General features: G+C 37.5%; 1 protein-coding gene across 1 annotated transcript in view; it reads left to right on the top strand.

The window, feature by feature from the left end:
* The first annotated feature begins 4332 nt into the window (after positions 1-4332).
* Positions 4333-23725, top strand: part of LOC137614836 (reelin-like) — a 596609-nt gene continuing 577216 nt past the window's right edge. Inside the window, exon 1 of the mRNA XM_068344496.1 lies at positions 4333-4469. Within this exon, the coding sequence (XP_068200597.1) occupies positions 4333-4469 (137 nt within the window). The remainder of the gene's footprint in view (positions 4470-23725) is intronic.

Below are 23725 nucleotides of genomic sequence, written 5' to 3'. Positions count from 1 at the left end.
TTTGAGTACATGGTAATACAGTGATATTGTTGAGAGAGAGAGAGAGAGAGAGAGAGGAGAGAGAGAGAGAGAGAGAGAGAGAGAGAGAGAGAGAGAGAGAGTGCATAAAATCTAAAAATTTACTTCTCGATGGCAAAATCTTCGGGCTATATTAACTAACTCTCTAAGGCAGTGGTTCCCAACCTTCTTCCAGTGGTGACCCCATTTCAACTTGACCATACTTTTTGCGACCCCACTCAAATATCAAGGTTACCTGTATATTCTCTTTTTAGATAAAAGAATATAATTGATTTAAGTACACTGTTTATCATTGAATAGTAAAAACCCAAAAATGCTCTTATATATAATATATAATTTCTTTATATAAGACACAATGCATAATAGAATGTTATTGATATAAATAACACAATCATTATCTTGATAATAAACAACGATGTTCATGTCATTTATGTGATGGTTAGAATTGCTTTTCCATCACCAGTATCTCAATCTGCAGTGATGTTCTCGATAAAGCACAACGTAGTTCATCTTCAGCATGAGATTAATTTTCAACTTCGACTTTATTAAAAGTACAAATGAAAAGGTCACTTCACACATGTGTCGAAGAAGAGGGCATACCATTTTAAGCATACCTTCAGCCAAATTTGGATATCGACGTAACTGCTTTATTCAAATTGAATTAGGGAATTAAGGTCAGCTTTGGCAATGTCAGATGTAATAAGATCAGTAAATTTTTATGGATATCTTTCAGGAACATTTTCAAATGGTTTATTTGAGGTAACGTGTGGATAACAGAGGCTTTTCTGTAAAATTTTGGCTAGATTCCTCGTTTAAAGTCTTTAAGAAGAAGAATGAGTAAACTTTGAAAACTGTTTGAATGGAATATCAGTGTCATTTTATTCAACAGATCCATTTAATGTGGGAAACATGCACAAATTTCTCTCTTCATTTACTCCAAAAGATCCAGCTTCATTTGGAAGGCATTTATTTTTTCTTTCTGGAGTGGAAGATAAAGGGAATTCAAAATTGTGAAAAATCTGTTAAGTAGGCAGTTTTTGCCCAATTACCCATATCACCTAAGAAACTGGAAAGTTCTGTTCTTCCTTGCCGAGATAAGAATTCTCTCACCTCACTATTCAACTAAAAGGGGATTACCTTTTGGTAGCTGCCTTACTCCAGTTTATAACATAACTTCATACTTAGAATCTATTTTTTTATGACACACTTTAGCAAACAAGCGGTTTATTCAATGCATTTGACTTTATAGAGTTAACTGCTTTAACAACTGATTGCATAACTTTTCAAATCTTTGCAATGTTTCTGCCAAAATTCTTAACGATGTATCATGCAATGAATTCCAACAACTTCTGGAGAAATATTCTTTACCTTCTGTTGAAACCCAGATCTACGACCTAGCATAGAAGGTGCACCATCAGTACACATACCACCGACATTTTCCCACATCAATCCTCTTTTTATAAGAAATTGTCTATTTTTTTTTTAAATATACCACAGCTTCAGTTGTTTCTAATGGTCTGCAAGAAAGAAATACATCCTTAAAATCACCATAAACTATTAACCGAGGAAGATTACCTATAAATGTTGATTCATCAACTTTTAATGTGTTGAGTTAAAGTGGAGATGTACAGTATGGTTAGAAAGCGTTATAATTTCCGAGAGTTTAACTCCCTTATCTTCAATTATGTCGTGAACGATGTCTTTTGCAAAAGGTGAAATGAATTCCTCACAAATGACATGCGGATCTTTTTTTTTTTTTTTTTTTTTTTTGTCCAGAAGAGAATTTTTTTTTTTTTAGACCCACATGCTTATTTTTGAATAAAAAGGGCTTTCTTTACTGAACTTTGCACTTTTCGACTCAAAATGATGTCTTAACTTATCTTGAGTCATTGATTCTTCTGAGAGCACTTTATTGCACATCAAATTTGAGTTTTTCTTTTCCTGCTGAGATAAAGCAAGTACAACCGATGTTGGTGTAGTCCTCCATATATTTTTGCTTTCCTTTGTTGTTTGCCATTGCCATAATTGCAACAACTTATTGTAAAATCAAATGAGAGAGAGAGAGAGAGAGAGAGAGAGAGAGAGAGAGAGAGAGAGAGAGAGAGAGAGGAGAGAGAGAAGAGAGAGATATTAATATCAGTCAATTAAAACTTGATAATGATAACTATGATGATAGCAGGGAAAATGCTATGAAAACATATAATTATAAACACAAATGTGTCTGCATTTGTCTTATAGCCTATATATGTATGTAGTGCACACACATGCATATACACAGATACATGCACATACACACTTCTCTCGTCCTCTCTTTTATTTACATTTTCTTTTAAAGGAATTTCAGACTAAACTACGTATCTGCATTTTAAGTAATCACCAACAACTCATTCGTCATTTCTGTCTTATATGCACATGTCTTACTGCAGCTTAGGTTTATAAACAACAATATTTTCGGTATATATGACTATTTTGACTTTCCTAAATTGTAGTTAGAATAAAGTTTTTAACAAATATCATAATTAATAGATAATTCAAACATCAAAAACTTTCTGTTACACGAATACAAATGAAAACCTCAGATATAAACTTAAATAATGAAATTTATAACAATCTTAAACATAACAATGCTCCATACCTATAAATTTCAAAATACAAATTCATTGTTTGTTCAAGCCGACTGGTAGCACAGTGACACAGACATACCAGATGCAATATCTTTAATTAACAAAAATGATAAAAAACAGACATATATAAATATATATATGTGTATATATATGTAGGCCTATATATACATATATATACACATATATACATATATATATACTGTATATATATGTGTATACATATATATATATATATATATATATATATATATATATATATATATATATATATATATATATAATGTGTACAAAACACAGGATAGGACCAGATATAAAATACAGATTTGTTGAATCTATGGATAAACCCTAAAGTACTTTCCACAGAGATAATCGTTCTTATTAAACCTTCTCTGTAAAAAATTATCTGAGAAAGGCCAATAGACAGCAATGTAATGTATGTACATATGAACGATAGGCCCAGTTGATCGTCAGGTTAAGGTATATGCTAAAAAGGGAAACAACTCAGTTTGAGTATGGTCATTCTATCCTTCCTTTTTTAGATTTATATATACCACCTTAGCTAGGAATGGGGAAGATTTTTGGTAAAGCCTACTGAATCCTCTTAATCCAATGATATCATCCAATACCCTTTAGATTATTATCATGCCTTCACGACCCCAAGAAAATTGCTTGCCGACCCCAATTGGGGTCGCGACCCCAGGGTTGGGAACCACTGCTCTAAGGGAAGACCTCCTCTTTGTGTAAGGCTCCATACCGAATGAGAGAGAGAGAGAGAGAGAGAGAGAGAGAGAGAGAGAGAGAGAGAGAGAGAGAGAGAGAGAGAGGATGGGGAAATATCAAATTCACCACAGTTGACGAATTACCAGTATTTTACAATATTCGATTAAACATAAACTATATTGTATGTTTTTATTTCGTTGATGATTGCAGTCAATCTCAGGTTAGGTTTGGATGTATCCAGATAAGTATCATTGCTACACGTGTTACCGAAGATTTAGTGTGGTCCATGGAGGACGGAGACCCTTGAAGAACCATCGTTTGGGTTCCACCATCATTACTTACACGAACTACATATTTTCACTCGTTTTTATCTATGTCAAAACCCAAATTGGTTAGTCAGACTTTATCCAACTTTTTTTTTTGGTAAATCTCATTTATTAATGGTTATATGTATTTATATTGAGGATTTTATTTCTACTTAGGTCTCAGAATACAGCAATTCCGTTCACATCACTAAGAAATCCTCACTCAGACTATGACCTCCATTATTGTTGTCGGAGGGGAAGGTTTTAATGAGTTGAAGATGGTTCAGTTTACCATAAACGTAAAGGCTCAAAAAATGATCACGTAATTTCCTATTTAAATGTCAACTGTAAAATTCTATAGAAGCCATGGTCGGAGTAATCCTAACTGAAGAATGGGAAGCGAGAGAGAAGGAATAGTTGAATCACAGTTTTGTTTCTAAAATGTTCCCATTATTTTAATGTGGGTGAATTTGAGCATATACAGATTCCTTTGATAACCTTTAGTAATTAGATTATCATTTGAATGTTTAATCTTATACCGAGTTAGTATCATATAGACACATATATATATATATATATATATATATATATATATATATATATATATATATATATATATATATATATATATATATATATATATATATTTGTAAATAGGATGCATAATGTTGGAAATTATCTTTTCATATAACAACAGCTGGGAAATTCAAGGTGGATTCATCGGACGGTGCGGGGGTCGTCGATCGCTGATTTTCTCCAAAGACGGCGTAAGGAAACTCTGCACTCCTTCAATCGATGCCAGGTAATGTACTATTTATATTTTCACGTTGATATATATATATATATATATATATATATATATATATATATATATATATATATATATATATATATATATATATATATATATATATATATATATATATATATACAGACAAGGATTACAGGAATACGAAAACTATATAGAAATAAGGAGATTCTGATTCAGAAAAGAGTTAGACAGGAGACCCCCTCACTCCGAAGTTATTCACAGCAAGCCTAGAAGAGGATTAAGAATTAAGATTGGCGAAATGAAGGAATTAATATTAATGAGGAATACCCAGCAGCTTAATTAAGATTTGCCGATGACACTTGTGTTTAGTGAATCATGAGAGGAATTACAAAAGATGATGGAATATTTGTATAGAGAAAACAAAAATGTGAAACTGAAAATGAATATGAGGTAAACTAAGATAATGTTCAATGAAAATGCAGAGACACATATAAGGGTTATGGTCAGACCTCTATGAATTGTTACTCGTGTTTTTCATGTATCCATATAAGCTATAAATACCTCTTAATATCGAATTCATTCTGCCTCGTGATCAGAGATCCAAGGTTGAATTAGAATTATGATAATAGCTTCTGGTCGGCTAAGGATTCGAACCCGCACCAACTCGAAGCTGAGGTTCCAGTTACTTACCGCTGTGGCTAAGTGGTAAGTCACTGGAAACTCAGTTTCAAGTTGGTCCGACAAGACAGAAAGTGTTTCCCCAGGATATGAGAACGAAATCAAAAGTAGGATGAACATGGGATGAAGAGCTTTTGGTTAACATGATGATGAAAAGTAAGTATGTATATACATTAACAATTTCTAGAGGTTCTCTACATTTTCATTGAACATCATCTTAGTTTTACTCATATTTATGTTCAGACCTACATTTTCGCTTTCTTTAATAGAAACATCAATCAGCTTTTGTAATTCTTCCATTGATTCACTAAATAAAACTATTTCATATTCAAATTTCAGATTGTTAATGTATTTTCCATTAATGTTAGATGCTATATTTTCTCAACGTGAATTCTTAAAAATTTCTAGGCCCACTTGAAGTAATTTAGGAGAGATAGTGTCTCCTTGTTTAACTCGTTTCTCAATCAGAATTTTCCCACTATATTTATGTATTTTTTGGATTGCTGTACATGAGGACTCTTGTTCGAAGAGTGTTGAGTTGCCTGGCTGGCAATAGACTCTTATGACAATGAAGAAGATGAATGCAAAGAATGTGTTCTAACATAAGATTTATAAATTTTTTGCTTTTGAAGGGCTTTCTCATAGTCTGTAAATGACATACATCTCAATTTTTCATACTCTGTTGATTTTTCCCTTATCTGGTTAGTTGCATGGTTTCTAAATCCTGCTTGTTCCCTTGGTTGATTAAAGTCTAGCTGTGTTTTTCTTCAGCCTAGTATGATCTTTGGAAATATCTTATACATTACTAAGAGTAAACTTATAGGACGGTAATCCTTGAGGCCTTTTGTGTCTCCCTTTTTGTGAATTAATATAATGATTTTTTTTTTTTAATCTGCTGGTAGAGATCATTCTTACAAACGTTTTGTGTAAAGTTCAGCAATTTTTACTTCTACAAAATATCCTCCATTTATTATTGAATATATTGTTATGGCCTCTTCTGCTTTTCCTCTTTTCACGTTTTATAATGCTTTTTTACTTCTCCTACTGTTACTTTTGGTACCGGCTCAGGTATTTCATTATTTCTATTGGCAAAGTTATTTCTTATATTACTATTTTACAGCATTATATAGAAATCCTTTGCAATTTTTATCACTCCGTCTCCTTCGTTGATAACATTTCCATTTTCATACTGTAAAGCAAATATCTGTTGGCATCCTGTTCCAAATCTTCTTTTCAATAACTTAATGCTTCTTTCTTCCTTTCTTTCTTTCTTTGGTGGTACCTTGATTTTGATCCATCGTTATCTCTTCCTTCCTTTACCTCATTTGCAATCTCTATTGTCCCATTCTGTTATGCTTAATGTCCATCTATTATTATCAGTCTCTTTGTATATCCTCCCATGTCTCTCTCTTACTCTTACATGTTGCTAGAATAGTCTCTATTTTAGTTGGCTCTAATATATACATGTATATATATATACAGTATATATATATATATATATATATATATATATATATATATATATATATATATATATATATATATGTGTGTGTGTGTATGTGTGTGTGTGTGTATATATTTTGGGTTCAGTGGGGCTCCATCAGCTGACTTCATGTCCAAGATGTCGGATGCCTCGTATGTCACTTCTCTTGCAGCATCCCAGCTCGGGCTGTTCCCTCACAGCCTCAGCCAGTCCCATCGCTTTGCTGCTCTCGGGGTAGGCACCGGACCATATGGCCACTCCAGTCCCTTGCTGGACGATGTGGGTGCCCCGGCTGTCTCTAGAGCAGCTTCGCTAGGCCACGTAGGCAGGCCAGCCTCCCTGCTACTGTTGTTTCCACTTCGAGAGGACTTCCCACTTCCCTGGATTGGTGGCCAGGCTCCTGGATGAGTACCCCTTGTACCCACTTCAGGTCTTCAGAGATTGGGGGATCTCTAATTTCCAGGTCGTAATAGGATGGAAGACTGAGGTAGGAAAAGGCAGAGATCCATGTCCTCGCCAGTGGTGGTCATCTCCCCCTCCAGGATGAATCGGATCAGGACCAGTCATAGAGATAGGAGCTGCTGTAGATCCTCATTGCGGCATGAAGGCAGGAGTAGGACACTATCAAGCAGAAGCAAGCATCATTGCTGCAGAAGTCGTATTTACCGGTGTGGCCATCGCTGCTCATATGAGGCGCACAAGAGCGCCCCTTCTCTAAACCGTCAGGTCCTGGATGACTATAGGAAGGCCGCATCTCCCATACCTGCTTGCTCAGCTTTAGTGCTGCCTGCTCTGTTGAGCGATGCTCCTCGCCACGCCGCCTGGCCTCGGGGTTTCAGTAGGGTTTGCCAGTCGTCGTTGCCAGGACCCTACCATCGTTACCACCCCTATTCACTTGCCTGAGACAAGGGCAGCAGACCAGGGTTCTCCCCCCCCCCCCATCAGGAAGTTTGCCTCATCGGGGAGGCTTGTCAACCAGTCTTTGAATGGGAATTCATCAAGACTGACACAAAACCAAGGCCGGGTAATCGTCCTGATGAGGAGTCGGGTAGGATGCCCCGTTCGTGTTCATCTACCCGTCATAGAAGGCTCTTCAGAGGTGGAGATGATCCTAGTAATTCTCAGGAAAACAAAGCCACTCTCACTCTCCCCTGGTCGAGACCAATGTCCTCGGCAGTTGCCAAACTGGACGAAGTGATTTGGAGCCCAAGAACTCCCCCAGAGCTCATAGTTCCCCCAAGCTCCTCCTTCCGACAAAGGTGCATCACAGTGTTTAAATGCTCCAGAGGTTTGTCACATCGGGGCATCTGCCAACTGAAAACAACATTGCGGAGTTGGCCCCCTGCTTCGCTGAGGACAAGCTGTCATTTTCCTTCCAGGAAGTGGTCTTGATGGAGGCCTTGTCATGTTCAGATTCGCGTGTATCTTCCTGAATCAACATTTGGACGGAAGAAATCTTGTCTTTTCCCATGCGTCACATCAATTCCAAAATCGAGAGAGGGTAGTTCCGGGTGTTGGTGCTGTTGGGGTTCAAGGAAGTCAACTTCTTTTTAACACAGGTACTCACCATGTGGGTACTTCGTCGTAAGGACACTCTTGGCTCGGCTTCCACAGAAGTTCCCGGAAAGGGAAGCTCTCCTCCTCTGGAACTCTTCAGTGTTGGGCAAGTACCTCTTCCCAGAAGACCTGATGGCTGACACCTTGGAGAAGTGGCGTAGGGTCACCCAAGACGCGGTTCTCCACAGGGCCACAGCTATGAAGCAGTCCAACAGCCGTCCCAGAGACACTCGCCCTTGACCACCATACCGGTCTTTGCCTTTGGAGCCCTTGATGAGTGAATGGTCTCCAGTAATGCAACTTTCCTCAAGGTGTCCCTTCGCTGCCTCTTCTTTCCACGCAGGTCCACCACCAGCCATAGGATCAGGCACGGACGATTCTCCAGGAGGGGATAGGAAGAGTGGCTCCTCGTCCCTTCAGGCTCAATGGGTTGGGTGTTGCCTCTCAACACAGTGGCAGAGCTGGTTAAACAAGGAGCTGACCTCTAAGCAGTGAAATTCCTGGTGGAAAGCTACTGCATCCCATCCAGGACACCCTTCCCCTCAACAAAGGGCCTACTCCCTTCCATCAAAGGACAAGCTACGGAGAAGGGCCCTGGAAGCGGAAGTGGAGGAGATGCTGCAGAAGGGTGCCTTGCAGAGGGTGGACGAGGAGTCCCCAGGATTCTTCAGTCACCTCTTCCTGGTGGAGAATCCCATGGGCAACTGGAGATCAGTGATAGACCTAACCACCCTTATTGGGTTCATCCTCAAGACGTTGTTCTGGATGGAGATGCCGCGGACAGTCCTGGCAGCCATCAGAGAAGGGGACTATATGTTGTCTCTGGACCTGAAGAATACTTATTTTCAGATCCCAATACATCCAGTTCTTCTGTGTCAAGTGGGGGATTGACTTCTTCCAGTTGCAGACCCTCTGCTTCAGGTTGTCCACGGCACCACTGATCTTCCCCAGGGTCTTTTCCGTAGTGTCCCATGGGCTTAGAAGAAAGGAATCAGACTCCTGCAGTACCTGGACAACTGGTTGCTTCTTTCCTCTTCAAGGGAAGCCTTGACAAAGGTAAGGGACGAGCTCCTGTTCTTTTGTGAGGAACTAGTGGTCGACTTCAATTGGAAGAAGTCGCAGATGTTTCAGTCGAGGAGAGTAGTGTACTTGGGAACGGAAATCTGCACAGTGGAAGCCAAATCTTTTCCGGCGAAGAAGAGGCTCGACCACCTGGACGAAGTCAAGGCACCATTTCTGCAGGACTCTGTGAAACCACTTGGGAGCCTTGCACAGGCTTGGGGGTCACCTGGTGTCCCTGGAGAAGTTAGTTTCGCAAGGGCAGGCTCAGGCTTCGACTGGTCCAGTGGGACCTGAAGACTTACTATTGGGCTCCACCACCAAATTTCCATTGTCCCTGTCACCCAGAGAGGCACTCCTGTGTTGGACAAACCAATCCAACATGTAGAAGGGCATGTCACTGAGACATCCTTCCGTACATGGATACATACAAGGAGGGATGTAGGGGACATTTGCTCAAGGAGTCCTAGTCGGGCACCTGGACTCCCAAAGAGAAGTCTCTCCACATCAACAACTTTGGCCAGTCCAGAGAGCTCTCCAGACCTTAGAAGATCTGGTAGAAGGGAGGGCAGTAGCTCTCATATGTGATGCCACGGTGGTGGCGTATGTCAAGAAGCAAGGGGGACTCAAGTCTCGGAGGTTGTGCAGTCTGATCGAAGAAATCCTGGGATGGGCCACAGACAGGGACGTCGCTGATAGCGATGTTTATCCCAGGTGAAAGGAATATGTCGGCAGACGGCCTCAGCAGAAGAGGCTAACTCCTATCCTCCGAGTGGTCTCTGCACCAGGATGTGGTGAGTCGCCTAATAAGAATGCGGGGGCTCGGACTTTTTCGCTATGAGGCTCAACCCAAAGCTCCCCAAGTTTTGTTCTCCAGTGCCATACTAAGCAGCAGTCATGGAGGACGCCTTCCAACGCCCATGGGATGGTCTAGATGCCTACACCTTTCCCCCCTTCGGCCTGCAACGTTAATTCCTCAACAGGCTGAGAGAGGCAAAAGGAGCGAAACTCATGATGGTGTGTCCATAGTGGCCGGACAGAGAGTGGTTCCTGGACCTGTTGGAGTTAGCAATAGGGGAACCTTGGCCTCCTCTGTTTAGAGAAGATCTCCTGAAACAGCCTCACTTCAAGAGGTTCCACGACACACTGCAAAACCTTGCCCTTCCCAGGCGGAGGTTGTGCATCATCTCCTGAATCGCAGTTTCTCCCGAAGGGCACCCACGCACCTGGCAGGCTACCTGAGGGCTTTGTCAGCAGCCATTTGTCAAGCAAAATGAGCAAAGTTTGGGAGGTGGTGTTAGCAGAAAAGTATTATGCCCTTCAAGGCATCCATCCCTCAAGTAGCTGACTTCCCGCTGCACTGCAAGATTGATGTGGGCCAATTATTTTCTCTCAAGGGCCTGATCTTAGGGCCCTCTAGGCAGTTGACAGTGCTCCTGAAGAGGTTCGAGTAGTCATATCCCCACCAGCCTCTACATGACCCAGAGTGGGACTTGACCAAGATGCTAGAATTCCTGAAGGGACCTGCTTTTGGGCCACTCAAGGACGCCCTGGACAGGGACCTAACTTTGAAAACGGTGTTTCTCCTAGCCCTAGCCTCTGCCAAAATAGTTAGTGAGATTTATGGCCAGTCCTACGAAGTGCATCACGCGAGGCTGTGGAAGGAGCCGACGTTTAAGTTTTTCCCCTCCTTTGTAGCAAAAACCTAGAACCCTACGGTAGGAGATCCTTGGTTCCAGGAGTTTATGGTCCCGTCCTTCAAAAGTCCGATGACAAAAAAGGCCTTCTCTTGTGTCCTGTCTGAGCCATGAAGAAGTACCTGGCTAGGACAGCGACACTATGGCCTGCCATTAAGAGCTTTTTTTGTCTCCACCAGCAAGGTGAAGAAGCCATTGTCAAGGAATACCGTATAGTTTTGGCTAAGGAAGATGATCAGGAGACCCTAAAGTGCAGCAGCGGATACCCTCTCAGGTCTACAAAGATCCATGAAATGAGAGGGATTGGTACTTCCCTATGTCAGGTACATCAGGCAAGTGTCTACAGGATACAGTCCATATTGACGGCACACTATCAGGACCCTCGATGTATTCAAAATCGGATCCATCATGGCTGCACAGCAGTGGATCTAACCAGATTTAATACAGATAGGGTCTGTTCACAAGACAGACTTTAAACATAGCCCTGCCCCTTGCGTAACATCATCGTCGTCCAATGTGGCCAGACTGCCACCTAACGCCAAACGCTTTCATTGTCATGAGCTACATCTTTCAACCTATATGCGCATTATTTATGAAAGATGCCTTCTTATTGTGCTGTTTTCGGTTGCAACAATGTCAGAACTAACTCAAAATGTAAAGGGGTAAGATATTTCCGATTTCCTCCTGAGAAATAAACACAGAAAGGCTGGGTGATTCGTTGCAGACGCCAGGATGAAATTAATGTAAAACACTCCCGGGTTTGTTCCCTCCATATCCAATAAGAGGATTTTGAAGATGATGTAAAGTCCCAGATACTTGGAGTGCCTCCTAAATGCTTAAAGAGTACAGCTGTGCATCAATTCATTGTTGCTATTGTTCATGACCTAGGACCTTCTAATATGAGAATATGGAAGCATTTTGGTTTAAACTCAATCAACTTGAATAGAATTTCATTTAGAAAATACAACAGCAAATAGAGACATATTTGTTTTTGCAGATGCACCTCATATGCTTAAGTTATTAAGAAACCTTTGCTAAAATTTGTATTTTCTTCAGAATCTGCGATTTAGATAAAAAAAAACTTATCATTGATAAAGAAAGAGACCGCCACAAAGCGGATACTAACTGAGAGAAAAAAAAATACATCCTTTAAAAGAATATTTTTTCATGAAATATTTGTTCAAGTAAAGAAGTTTTGTTAAAAAATGTTTTTCAAGTAATGACGTTTTGTCAAAAAATATTTGTTCAAGTAAAGATGTTTGGTCAAAAAATATTTGTTCAAGTAGAGACTATTCCAAGGTGTTTTATTTATTAGATGATTTATTCTTACTTAGAATATATCAACATATATAGTATAGTTTAAGATTCTAAACAAAGGCAAGTAACTTAGAGCATTTTACCGGATAATATTCTTGTCATTTGAGGTACAGCATGTATCTTTATATTTTATGAAATTCATATAGTAAGTCTTATATGTAAAGTTGTATATATATATATATATATATATATATATATATATATATATATATATATATATATATATATGTATATACATACATACATATATATATATATATATATATATATATGTATATATATATATATATATATATATATATATATATATATGTATATACATATATATATATATATATATATATATATATATATATATATATATATATATATATATATATATATATATATATATATATACATATAATGTTAATGGGAAATAAGTATTCACAAGAAGATTTGGAAAATATGATTAACGTTATATTTCTGGCTTTTATCATTAAAAAAAAGAATTGTTCTAAAAATTGACGTATGTATACAGCCAAAGAATTGAAAGCTATTTCAACCATTATCTATTATAATCTTGAAAATATCATTACCTGTGAGAGATGAAAAAGAACTAAGTTTTCCTGTTTTAAAAATGGACCTGAAGAGAATAAAACAAACCTTTATAGCAAAAACAAAGAAAAAATATAGTAATTATCTGTATTGAATTTGCTATATCCTAGAAATAAAACAATGCTTCATGAATAAATGACACTCGGGGTATTAGATAAACATCATGCATGTAAAATCTTTTTAAAAATAGATCTAACACGCCATGCAATGGATTAAATGTATAAAACTGAAGTAAATTGGCCAAGTAACTCCAGTGACGTCACGGCATTAGCTCCGACCACCTGAGTTGAACAGATTGTACGGACACCTTCCGACAAGTGTGTTTTTATGTCTATAAACCCTTTGTATGTATTTCACGCATTTGTATTTAAATTCGAGATATTTTGTTCTGTATCAGTAAACGCAGAATTCTCCGCTCTTTCTTCTGATGCAATAATCAAATATGTACATTTTATATTAAGATTATTATTCCATGATTTCTGTACCGAAAGAAACACAAATTTAAACCTAAGTCTGGCTAATCCGTCCTAGGGCTTTTTCCATGCTACTTATATGTCCGCACGTCTCTATGTAGTCTGACTCTCTCGTCAATAAATTAACAGTCTAGGAAACTGTCTCTCTGTACCCTCACAACTGGTGACCCCAGAGCAGAAATGCCCTTGGACACTCCTTTCCATTAGCGGACTTAAAACAGCGCTCTCTTTAGTGTTTTGGATTGTGAGGTACAATGAGACTACGATTAACGGACTAAATACGGCGCTCTAACGAGCGTTTTGGAGAAAAAAAATTTCCGATGTTTACCAATGAGTTTACCGGTTTCGCAGCCGACAAGGCCACCGTATACAACCCACCCGTGACCTTGCCTGCAGAACAACACGCCAACCTGGTGAACATCAAGCTCCCACCATTCTCAAACAAAAACGTCTCGGCAGGGCTGACCCGGGCAGACGTTCAATTTCGCATCGCGGGACTCACCTGGGAGACCGACCTTGCCAACCTAATACTGTCAGCGCTACCAGAAGTTTTTGATGGGTTTGAACAATGGATCGAGTCCCGGGTAGGTCGTCCACCATACACAAAAGTTCGGGCAAAGCTTATAGATAGAGCTCTACTCTCCTCCCGTACCTGAACATGCGCACAGAATTTTTGCCCTAATGCAGCAACCCCTTGGGGACCAATCTCCGACAGAAGCATGGGAAGAATAGCAGAATTAAATTTTCCTCCCTGGCCGATACACAGCTGGAAACAGACGACCTCATCAGGAGAGCGCAGCATCTCTTCGATGTGGGTAGAGCCTCAAAGCTTGCCGCAACCAACGCTATCATCGGAAGATTCCATCTCAGACAAAACCTGCGCCGCCATCACAAGGCCGAACCACCGCAACCACGAACTAACATGGTGTTTCTACCATAAAAGATTCAGTAAAGATGCAAGACGTTGCGTGCTGCCCCGCTCATTTAAAAAAATGGCCCAGGAGGCCACGCAAATTGGTCGCAACCTTCACCCCCACGCAGATGGCCTTCTACATCAAAGACGGCCTATCAAACAAAAGATTCCTGGTAGACACAAGGGCCACCCTCTCCATATTGCCGCCTACAAAAGCCAAAAAGAACAAACCAATTAACTCTTCAACAAGCCTTACAGCAGCCAACGGCACACGTATAAAGAGTTACGGGACGAAACAGACGAAACTCTGCTTATTACAAAGGCCTTTCTCTTGGAATTTTATCATCACCGATGTTACAAGCCCTATCCTGGCAGTAGATTTCCTAGGCCATTACGGACATCGCCCAGAAAAGATTAATAGACATTGATTCATTCTAATCCACAGCCTTAACCCTGGGCCCGTCAATGCCCGCCGCTCACTCTGTTTCGTGCCACAGATACAACATCCTCTGCCATGAATTCCCGGACGTATTCAAGCCAGAGTTACGACTAACAACAGGAAAACCCACTAGGCACGGCATCAACCACAACATAACAACGAGGGGCCCGCCAAAGCATGCAAAGTTCCGCCGCCTACCATCTAACAAACTCCACGATGCAAAACAGGCCTTCCAGGAGATGGAAAGAATGGGCGTGTGCAGGAAGGCCTCCAGCCCATGGGCCTCTCCTCTCCACATGGTCAGGAAATCAGACGGGACATGGCGTTTGTGCGGAGATTGCAGACGCCTTAACCTCGTCACCACACCTGACCATTATCCTTTGCCCAACATTCAGGAACTCACCGGGGCCCTGAATGGGGCAAAAATCTTCTCTAAAATGGATCTTTTAAAATCCTATTTTCAGGTCCCTGTCAACCCTGACGACATTCCAAAGACGGCCATCATCACCCCCTTTGGCACCTACGTCTTCGCATATTCCACTTTCAGACTCAGGAACGCAGGGACGACGTTTCAGTGTCTGATGGACAGCATCCTGGGTGACTTGCCATTTTGCTGCTGCTACGTAGATGACATCCTGATATTTTCAAAATAGCAAGATGAATATCTTCATCACATTCGAACTGTTCTCCGTCGACTCCAGAACAACAGGCTAATCGTACGATTTGACAAGTGAACTTTCGGCACCGATTCCATCGACTTCCTGGGCCATAAAATCTCCAACGAAGGCGTACGTCCCCTAACATAAAAACCAAAGCAATAGAAGAATTACCACCACCAAAAACCATCAAAGAACTACAAGAATTCCTCGGAATGGTTAATTATTACAGGCGTTTTATCCCTAACATTGCAGGTATCTCGGCGCCATTGTCCGATGTCCTGAGGGGTAAACCGAAATCGGTGTCTTGGAACGCAGAACAGTAGTCAGCATTTCAAAAGACGAAGGCAGCCCTCGCCAAAGCTACAACGTTGGCCTTCGTCACCCCAGGAGCACCCCTGTAGCTGACCAACAACGCCCGTTCCGTTAGGGTCATATCTAACACGACCCTCCTCTGCGACGTCAGTACTGGCTGTCCCAGGCCATTAGTACCCTCCTCTCGAAGAAAAACCGTCTTCGACATAGTACACTCCCTCTCCCATCCCTCTTTAAGATTAATATTCCTCCTTTTCTTAATTAATCATCGCCCCCTTTTACCCCAAGACAAGTTAGTTTAATAAATAAAGGCACACGCTCAAGATATCCATTTCTCAGCGCATTTGGCCTCGTTCAGCAGCAAGTACCGATTGTGATCGACTCCCATCTCACCAGCTACTTTACAAGGTCATCGCATTTCAAACACTTATCCTATATCATGGCTGGATTGAAAAAGTTTTGTGCGAACTACGTCGGAAATATTAGAATGTCTTGAAATGTGTCCTTCAGAAGATGATTTTGTAGGCATCGACGACAATGAGGAAAATTGCGACGTTTGTTATAATGAGGTGCTCATGAACTCGGAAAATAATGCTTCATCCGATTCTGATTCTGACCACGTTGGCAGTGACTTTGACGAGATGCTCTTCGACCCTCCACGGGAATTGCTAGGCGAGAATGATGAAGAAGGTAGCAACAGTGACGATGGAGAAAATGAATGGGAAGAGTATATTGAAGTGTATAAACTAAAAGAATATCCTCATACGGGGAAACAACAATTTTTTCCTCTTAGAGCTGGGATGCGTAACCCGCTAGAGTTTTTTCAATTATTTTTTCCCATGGATTTATTTCAATTGATTTCCAATGAAACAAATAATTATGCAAGGAAAAAAATAAACGCTATGAGAAGTTATGAACAATTAAAATGAAATATTTTAAGAAAAGTGTCAGTGTGCATTGTAAGCATAAGAACTTGTTATATATAAAAAATGAATTGACAAACAAGACATAAATTAGTCCCGAAAATAAGGCCTTTTTGAACTTGGTATTTGACAACATCTTTGAGTAATAACTTAACTTTATAAAAGTAGGGGTCTAGTATCTAGATCCATAATCAAGATATTAACTGCCTATGGTGACATTGTAATTGATTTTCCTAAATCAGGAAACAGGTAATTTGCCCATTTCCTGACATAGACTGCTACTCTATGTGAATAGGCAATTTCCAAGAATCCATACACATTTTATGCAAATTCATGAAATAGACAATTTTGAGCATTAGACATGATATATATATATATATATATATATATATATATATATATATATATATATATATATATGTATGTATATATAGATATGATATATATATATATATATATATATATATATATATATATATATATATATGATTATATATACATATATATATATATATATATATATATATATATATATATATATATATATATATATATATATATATATATATATATATATATATATGCACATAAATATATATATATATATATATATATATATATATATATATATATATATATGTATATATATATATATATATATAATATATATATATATATATATATATATATATATATATATATATATATATATATATATATATATATGAGAAAGAGACTAAACACTCCTGTAATAAGAGAAAAATCTGATAAGTTTAGTTTATCAACACAAAATAGATACCCCCAGTAACATGGTTAAATGGAAACTAATAAAAAAAAACATGAACAGTAATATAACTAGATATGTATTTGAATTAGCATAAGAGATAGGTGGAAAAGTTCCTAAACAAGATCAAGGAATATTATCAGAAAAGACCAAATCCCTAATAATGAAAAGATTGGAAATCATGGTAAAATTTAAGAGAGATAGAAGAAATATCCAAAACAATAAACATATGCAAACGCGATCAGACCAAAATTCAGGAAATACTAATTGGTGTAAAGAAGACTTGGAACAGGGCGCCAATAAATGTTTTGTGATTTTTAAACGACGAAAATGGAAATACTATCCATAAAAGAGATGGAGTGATAGAAATTGTAGGGGATTTGTATACAATGCTATCCAATAATGATATAAGAAAAATAATGTTGCCCTTATAAATAATGAAACACCTGAGTCAGTACCAAACGTAACAGTAGTACGAGTAAAGAAGCATTAAAAGCATGAAAAGAGGCAAAGCAGCAGGAGAAGATGGCCTAATAATTGATTTGATAATAGATGGAGGAAATCTCGTAGTAGTCAAACAAGCTAAACTTTACACAAAATGTCTGCAATGATTACTCTATACCTACAGTCTGAAAAAGCTTTATCATTATACTAATTCACAAAAAGGGAGCCACAAAAGACCTGACAAATTACCCCTCAAAAGGTTTACTACATTTGATATATGAAATATTTACAAAGATCATATTAGGCTGAATAAAAAGTCAGCTATACTTTAATCAACCAAGAACACAGGCAGGTTTTAGAAGTATTTTAGAAATATTAACAGTATAGGACGAACCACTATGCATGGAATTTATAGACTACGAGAAAGCTTTTGATTCTGTCAAAACTTCATCAATAATGATAACCCTTCAAAGACAAGGAATAGATGAATCTTATGTTAGAACACTTGAAGATATCTATATGGTAGTACAGCAATCCTAAAACTATTTAAAGATAGTGAGAAAATTCCGATTGAGAAAGAAGTTAGACAGGAAGGCTTCTTCTCTCCTAAATTATTCACAGCATGCCTAGAGGAAGTTTTGAAAAAATTACATTGGAAAAATTAAGAAATTGATGTTAATAGGGAAATACCTGAACAGTTTAAAATTTGCTGATGACACAGTTGTGTTTAGTGAATCATGGGATTAATTGCAAAAGATGATAGAAGATTTGAATAGAGAAATCAGAAATGTAATACTGAAATTGAATATGATTAAAACTAAGAAATTGCTCAACGAAAATGCAAAGACAATAAATAAGAGTTATAGACAAACCTCCAAAGATTGCTAATTAATATACGTACTTAGGACAGAAAGTAAGTGTTACCCCAGGACATGAGACCGATATTAAAACAAGGATAAGCATTACATGGGGAGCTTTTGGTTAACAAAAAGTGATTATATTTACATATATAAAAAAAATCTAGACGTTTTTTTCATAAGCATTTTTTCTTGTCTCTGTATTTTCCCTGAGACGTCAGTACTGGCCGTCCCAGCCCACTAGTACCCTCCTCTCGAAGAAAAACCGTCTTCGACATAGTACACTCCCTCTCCCATCCCTCTTTAAGATTAATATTCCTCCTTTTCTTAGATAATCATCTTACTTTTACTCATATTCAATTTCATAAATGCCATACATAGTGGTTTTTCATACTCTGTTAGTTTTCCATTAGCAGGTCAATTGCAATAATATGGTAAGTTTTGGAAATTCCTGCTGCCTTCCCATTCGGCCTAAAATTATCTTTGTAAATGTTTTTTATATTACGGATAGTAAACTTATTTAGCAGTAATTCTTCCGGTCTTTTGTCTCCCTTTTTGTGCAATTGTATAATGATAAAGTTTTTTTTTTTTTTTTCAAGCCGTAGGTATAGAGCATTCTTGCAGACATGTGTAAAGTTCAGCGAGTTTTGCTACTATGAAATCTCCTCCAGCTGTTATTAAATCAAATGTTAGTCCACCTTCTCCTGTTGGTTTGCCTCTTTCCATGCCTTTCAATGCTTTCTTTTTTTCTACTGTTACATTTTGTACCAGCTTAGGTGTTTCATTATTTCTATCAGCAAAGTTATTTCTTATATCGCTATATTTCCGTTTTTATCTTTTAAAGCAAATATATGTTGGCACCCTGTTACAAGTCTCTTTTTATCAATTTGATGTTTCTTTCATCCTCCAGTGTTTCCTCAGTTTTTGGAAACTAGTTGTGTTTACGAATGTCTTGGGTTTTTAGTTTGTTTGTTATATGGGGTAGGTCTAATTCTATTTCATCTCTCATGGATTTTACCCTCATTTTCAATCTTTTCATTATTAGGTTTTGGTCTTCTCTGACAGTTCTCTTTGATCTTGTTTAGGAACTTTTGCACCTATGTTTTATGCTGATATATATATATATATATATATATATATATATATATATATATATATATATATATATATATATATATATATATATATATATATACACGGAACCTGACTGAACACCGCTCGCGTTTGGAGACATTTTCAGCTACACACTCTGACTCTGAAATATTGTGACTACACGCAAGGATAGAGTATCTTAAAGAAAAAGAAGTTTGACACTTTTAACAATCATCATCAGAAACCATGTTCCTGCATTTCAACATTTATATCTGAAACTGAGCAACGTCGCCTGCCTGTCCATCGCTGCACAGAAGTTTGTGGAGTTAACTCAACCTATTCTTTCAAAAGAACTTTTGCATTAATTAATAATAATAATGATAAGAATAGGGAAGTGGGGAATATGGGGAAAGGAAGAGTACCCCTGGATACAATCCAGTTTATAGCTCAAAGGCAGGTACTCGGGATGGGAAAGATTAAGGAAATAGGGAGAAAGAGAAGTACAGGAGAAGAATAAAAGAGAGGGGCAGACCCTCTTGCGATATTAAGGAATTGGTATTATTTGCATTAATTCCCATTAGTTTTGGTGTGCCGTGAGTAGTCATTGGATCTTGTGTAATGCTGTAAATATTTATGTTAAACCTTACATATTGTTATATTTTCTGTTTGCTGGCTATCATTTTCATTTGCTGTTAATTTTTTTGCTATTGTTTGATAACTTTTTTCAGTAGATTTGCATAATCTATGTCGTGTACGATATTTGAATGTGATATTCACAAACTAAGGAGAAAATTAAAGCAGTACAATCAACATAGGTACCAGAAAATGGTAAGGAATTACAATCCTTCTTAGGTTCAGTGAACTTAATGGGAATTTCTTTTGGAATTTATTTACAATTGCACATCAATTGTATAACTTGTTGAATAAGGGTGTAAAGTGGAATTGGACAAAAGATTGTCAGGAATCTTTTAAAACAAACACACAGGAAATGATATTGCTTACATTTCTAGTATATTATCAAATGGATTTACCACTTAAATTGGTATGTAACATGTCAAACGTAGGTTTCGGCTCAGTACCATCTCATGTAATGCCAGATTTTAAAAAAATACAAAAAAACAATTGCATTCGCTTCTAAAGTATTGAACAAGGTAGAAAGGAATTACTCCCAAATAGAATAGGAAGGTTTAGCATTAGTGTATGGAGTTATTTATATGATTCTTTATGGTAGGAAAAAGTTCATACTAGTTGCGGACTATAAACCTTTAATGGCAATATTTGTTTTAAACGCAAGTTTACCTACATTAGTAGATGCACGACTACAACTTTGGGTAGTTACTTTAGCTGCATATGGTTAGGACATAGAATACAGGCCTACATAAGACATGTGCAATGGAGAGGCGTTATCTAGATTTCCAGTAGACAAAGTTGCAGAAGAGTATGATGACAGTATTCGTTTAGTTCCAGATATGATAAACCCATTACAGCAAAGGATATTATTAAATGCACAAAGAAAAACCCAGCACGTGCAAACGTGTTAGACAGTTTGATCACACTGCTAAGGGTTTTATGTGTAAAAGAAGAAAGTTGTAAGCCCTACAATTCCAATTGGAATGAGTTTAGTGTTACACAAGGTTGTATCATGAAAGGATCTAGTGTTGTTATTCCTAGTTCACTAAGGAATAAAGTTTATGTATTTGTGTTATGTATTTATGTATTATGTAATGCAACACAATAGCCCCTACATATATTGAAAGTAATATCATTACATCATATTGCAATAACTGAACATGGTTCAACTTTAATTATAAGTGTTGTAAGGTATATTGTAAAGCATTGAATCCTGTATAGAATACCTCAAAGATAGAATATGTTTCTTCTTATTTTGCATTGCATTATGAGATTAGAATATTTTATGTTGATGTTCATTAGTTTAATTTTTGATCGTTATTTGTTTACAATGCTAGGAAAGGTCAAGGAGTGTAGAAGCATCCAGAGTGTTGCTTAGGCATGAAGAACATTATGTAGCCTAATACAATACATCATATTGATCACAATTGTATAATAGTGCTGATCCTGTTGTTCCTTTGAATGAGAATATATTCAACATAATTTATGTGTGCTAAGTTATCGAGTGAAAGACAAACCCTGGTTCAGTAATTATTGTAGACTTGCTTACTTGGAGAAGCAGAGAACTATCCTCTTTGGAAGGGTAACAGATCAGATTTGACTCATCTAAGAAAGTTTATGCTTCAACTGTAAAGGAAAATAATTTATCCATAAAAGAAACCATTTATTTTTACAACCCAGGAACATAAGTGGTAGGCTACCCTTAAATCTGCACTCTTTGGCGTAGATGCACCAGTTCCTCCTTTACTTAGACCAGATTGCTCTATTACTCACTGTCCAAAGGAAAATGCAAACTTTTAGGCTGATGTGTTTGACAGTAAGGAGAGTAATGAGAAATTTTATTTTCCTCATTCTTTCTTAGTGAGGCTAAACTAACTAGTTTAGCTTTTTGATCTCGTGAAATTAAACAGCTCTCTTGATGGAACTTGATGCTTAGGGAGATGTAGACCCAAATGGTATTTTTCCTTCATATTCTATGAAGACTACAGATTTCTTAGCTCTAAAGATATATGTTATTTTGCTCAAGTTAGCAAGAGGCGATTTTTAGCACTTGTTGGAGAATTGGTAATATTACTCCCCTATGTAAATGTGTTTGTGGTAGCTCAAGCCCAAGTGTTTACCACACAATTTCCATAATTTCCCTACAATCTAAAGTTTTTGAATGTCTTTTGCAAAATGTCTTAATAGGTTTGCTGAAGGTAATCATCCATTTTCTAGTTTGCAATTTGGCCTTGGTGGACTAAACTTTGAGCATGTGGACAATTTCATGTTACCTTTAATGTAGAAATAAAAAAAAATCACAATATTTAATTTATTTGCTAAACCAATAAAAATTTACAGCAAAAGTTGGCTTTTACATTTAATTATTATAGCGTAAATGAAAAATGCTGGTCGAGCTGAATAGGAGCAATACATTCCGAGAGACAACTCCCCTGTTTTAATGACACCATCACTGAAGAAGTGATGCAGAGCCTCCCGAATCCACTGCTGATTTGCACAACCTTCAGCTATTCTGAAAACCGTAAATAAATGATTTGTAGTTTTTATCGAAATATCAGAAAAATATGGGTAGAAAAGCGTAAAAGAATATATTCAGTATATAAAGCCAGAACGATGTCATACGCTAAATTGTGAAGTGAAAAAAACGGTTTACATAACTAAAACTATCTGACACCGCAATATCTTCGGAAAACATTAATAAACAAAGGGCAATATTATTGTGGTATTTAAGAAATACAGGCTAATCTATGTTATGTTACCATGATTCTTAACCCAATAATAGTTTAAATTTTCTAACCTTTTGAAAAAAAAAACCGGACTGATTTCTGGACTTTAAACCATGTCAAATATGGAAATTCACCTTTTATAGTATTTAAGAAACTGATTATCTAAGGACTATTTTTGTGGTTCGAGAGCAAAATGGAAACCTTAAGCAAATTTGTTACTCAAGTAAATGTGTCTTAAATAACCAGGTAAATACCGTATCTCACATTCAGGGTGACATACCTCAAGCACATCCATTCCAGCGAATATTGAAGAGAAAGCCATATATGATGATATTAGGTGATTCATTGAAGTCGGGTAATGATTTCCAGACATGAGTCGTCCCCAGACTATGGTTCACTTATGTCCTCATTGTTTCATGTCTTCCATACTAACACGAGGATGAATGGGCAAGAGGACATTTATACACCCAATATCGAGGAGAGTGAAAAGTTCAGTCTTTACCAGACTGTACTTTCCTTTCTACTGGGTTCGTTAATTAGGAACTTCAGTTTGCGACTGAACCAATGGATATTTACATAATTAACTTGGGAAAATATTATAGAAACTTAGTTTAGAAATTCCCAATATCAAAGACGCTAACTCAAA

Source organism: Palaemon carinicauda, chromosome 21 (genome assembly GCF_036898095.1).
Source record: "Palaemon carinicauda isolate YSFRI2023 chromosome 21, ASM3689809v2, whole genome shotgun sequence".
NCBI classification, from domain to species: Eukaryota; Metazoa; Arthropoda; class Malacostraca; order Decapoda; family Palaemonidae; genus Palaemon; species Palaemon carinicauda.
Note: the sequence above shows the minus strand (reverse complement) of the source record. Positions and strands in the feature narration are given on the sequence as shown.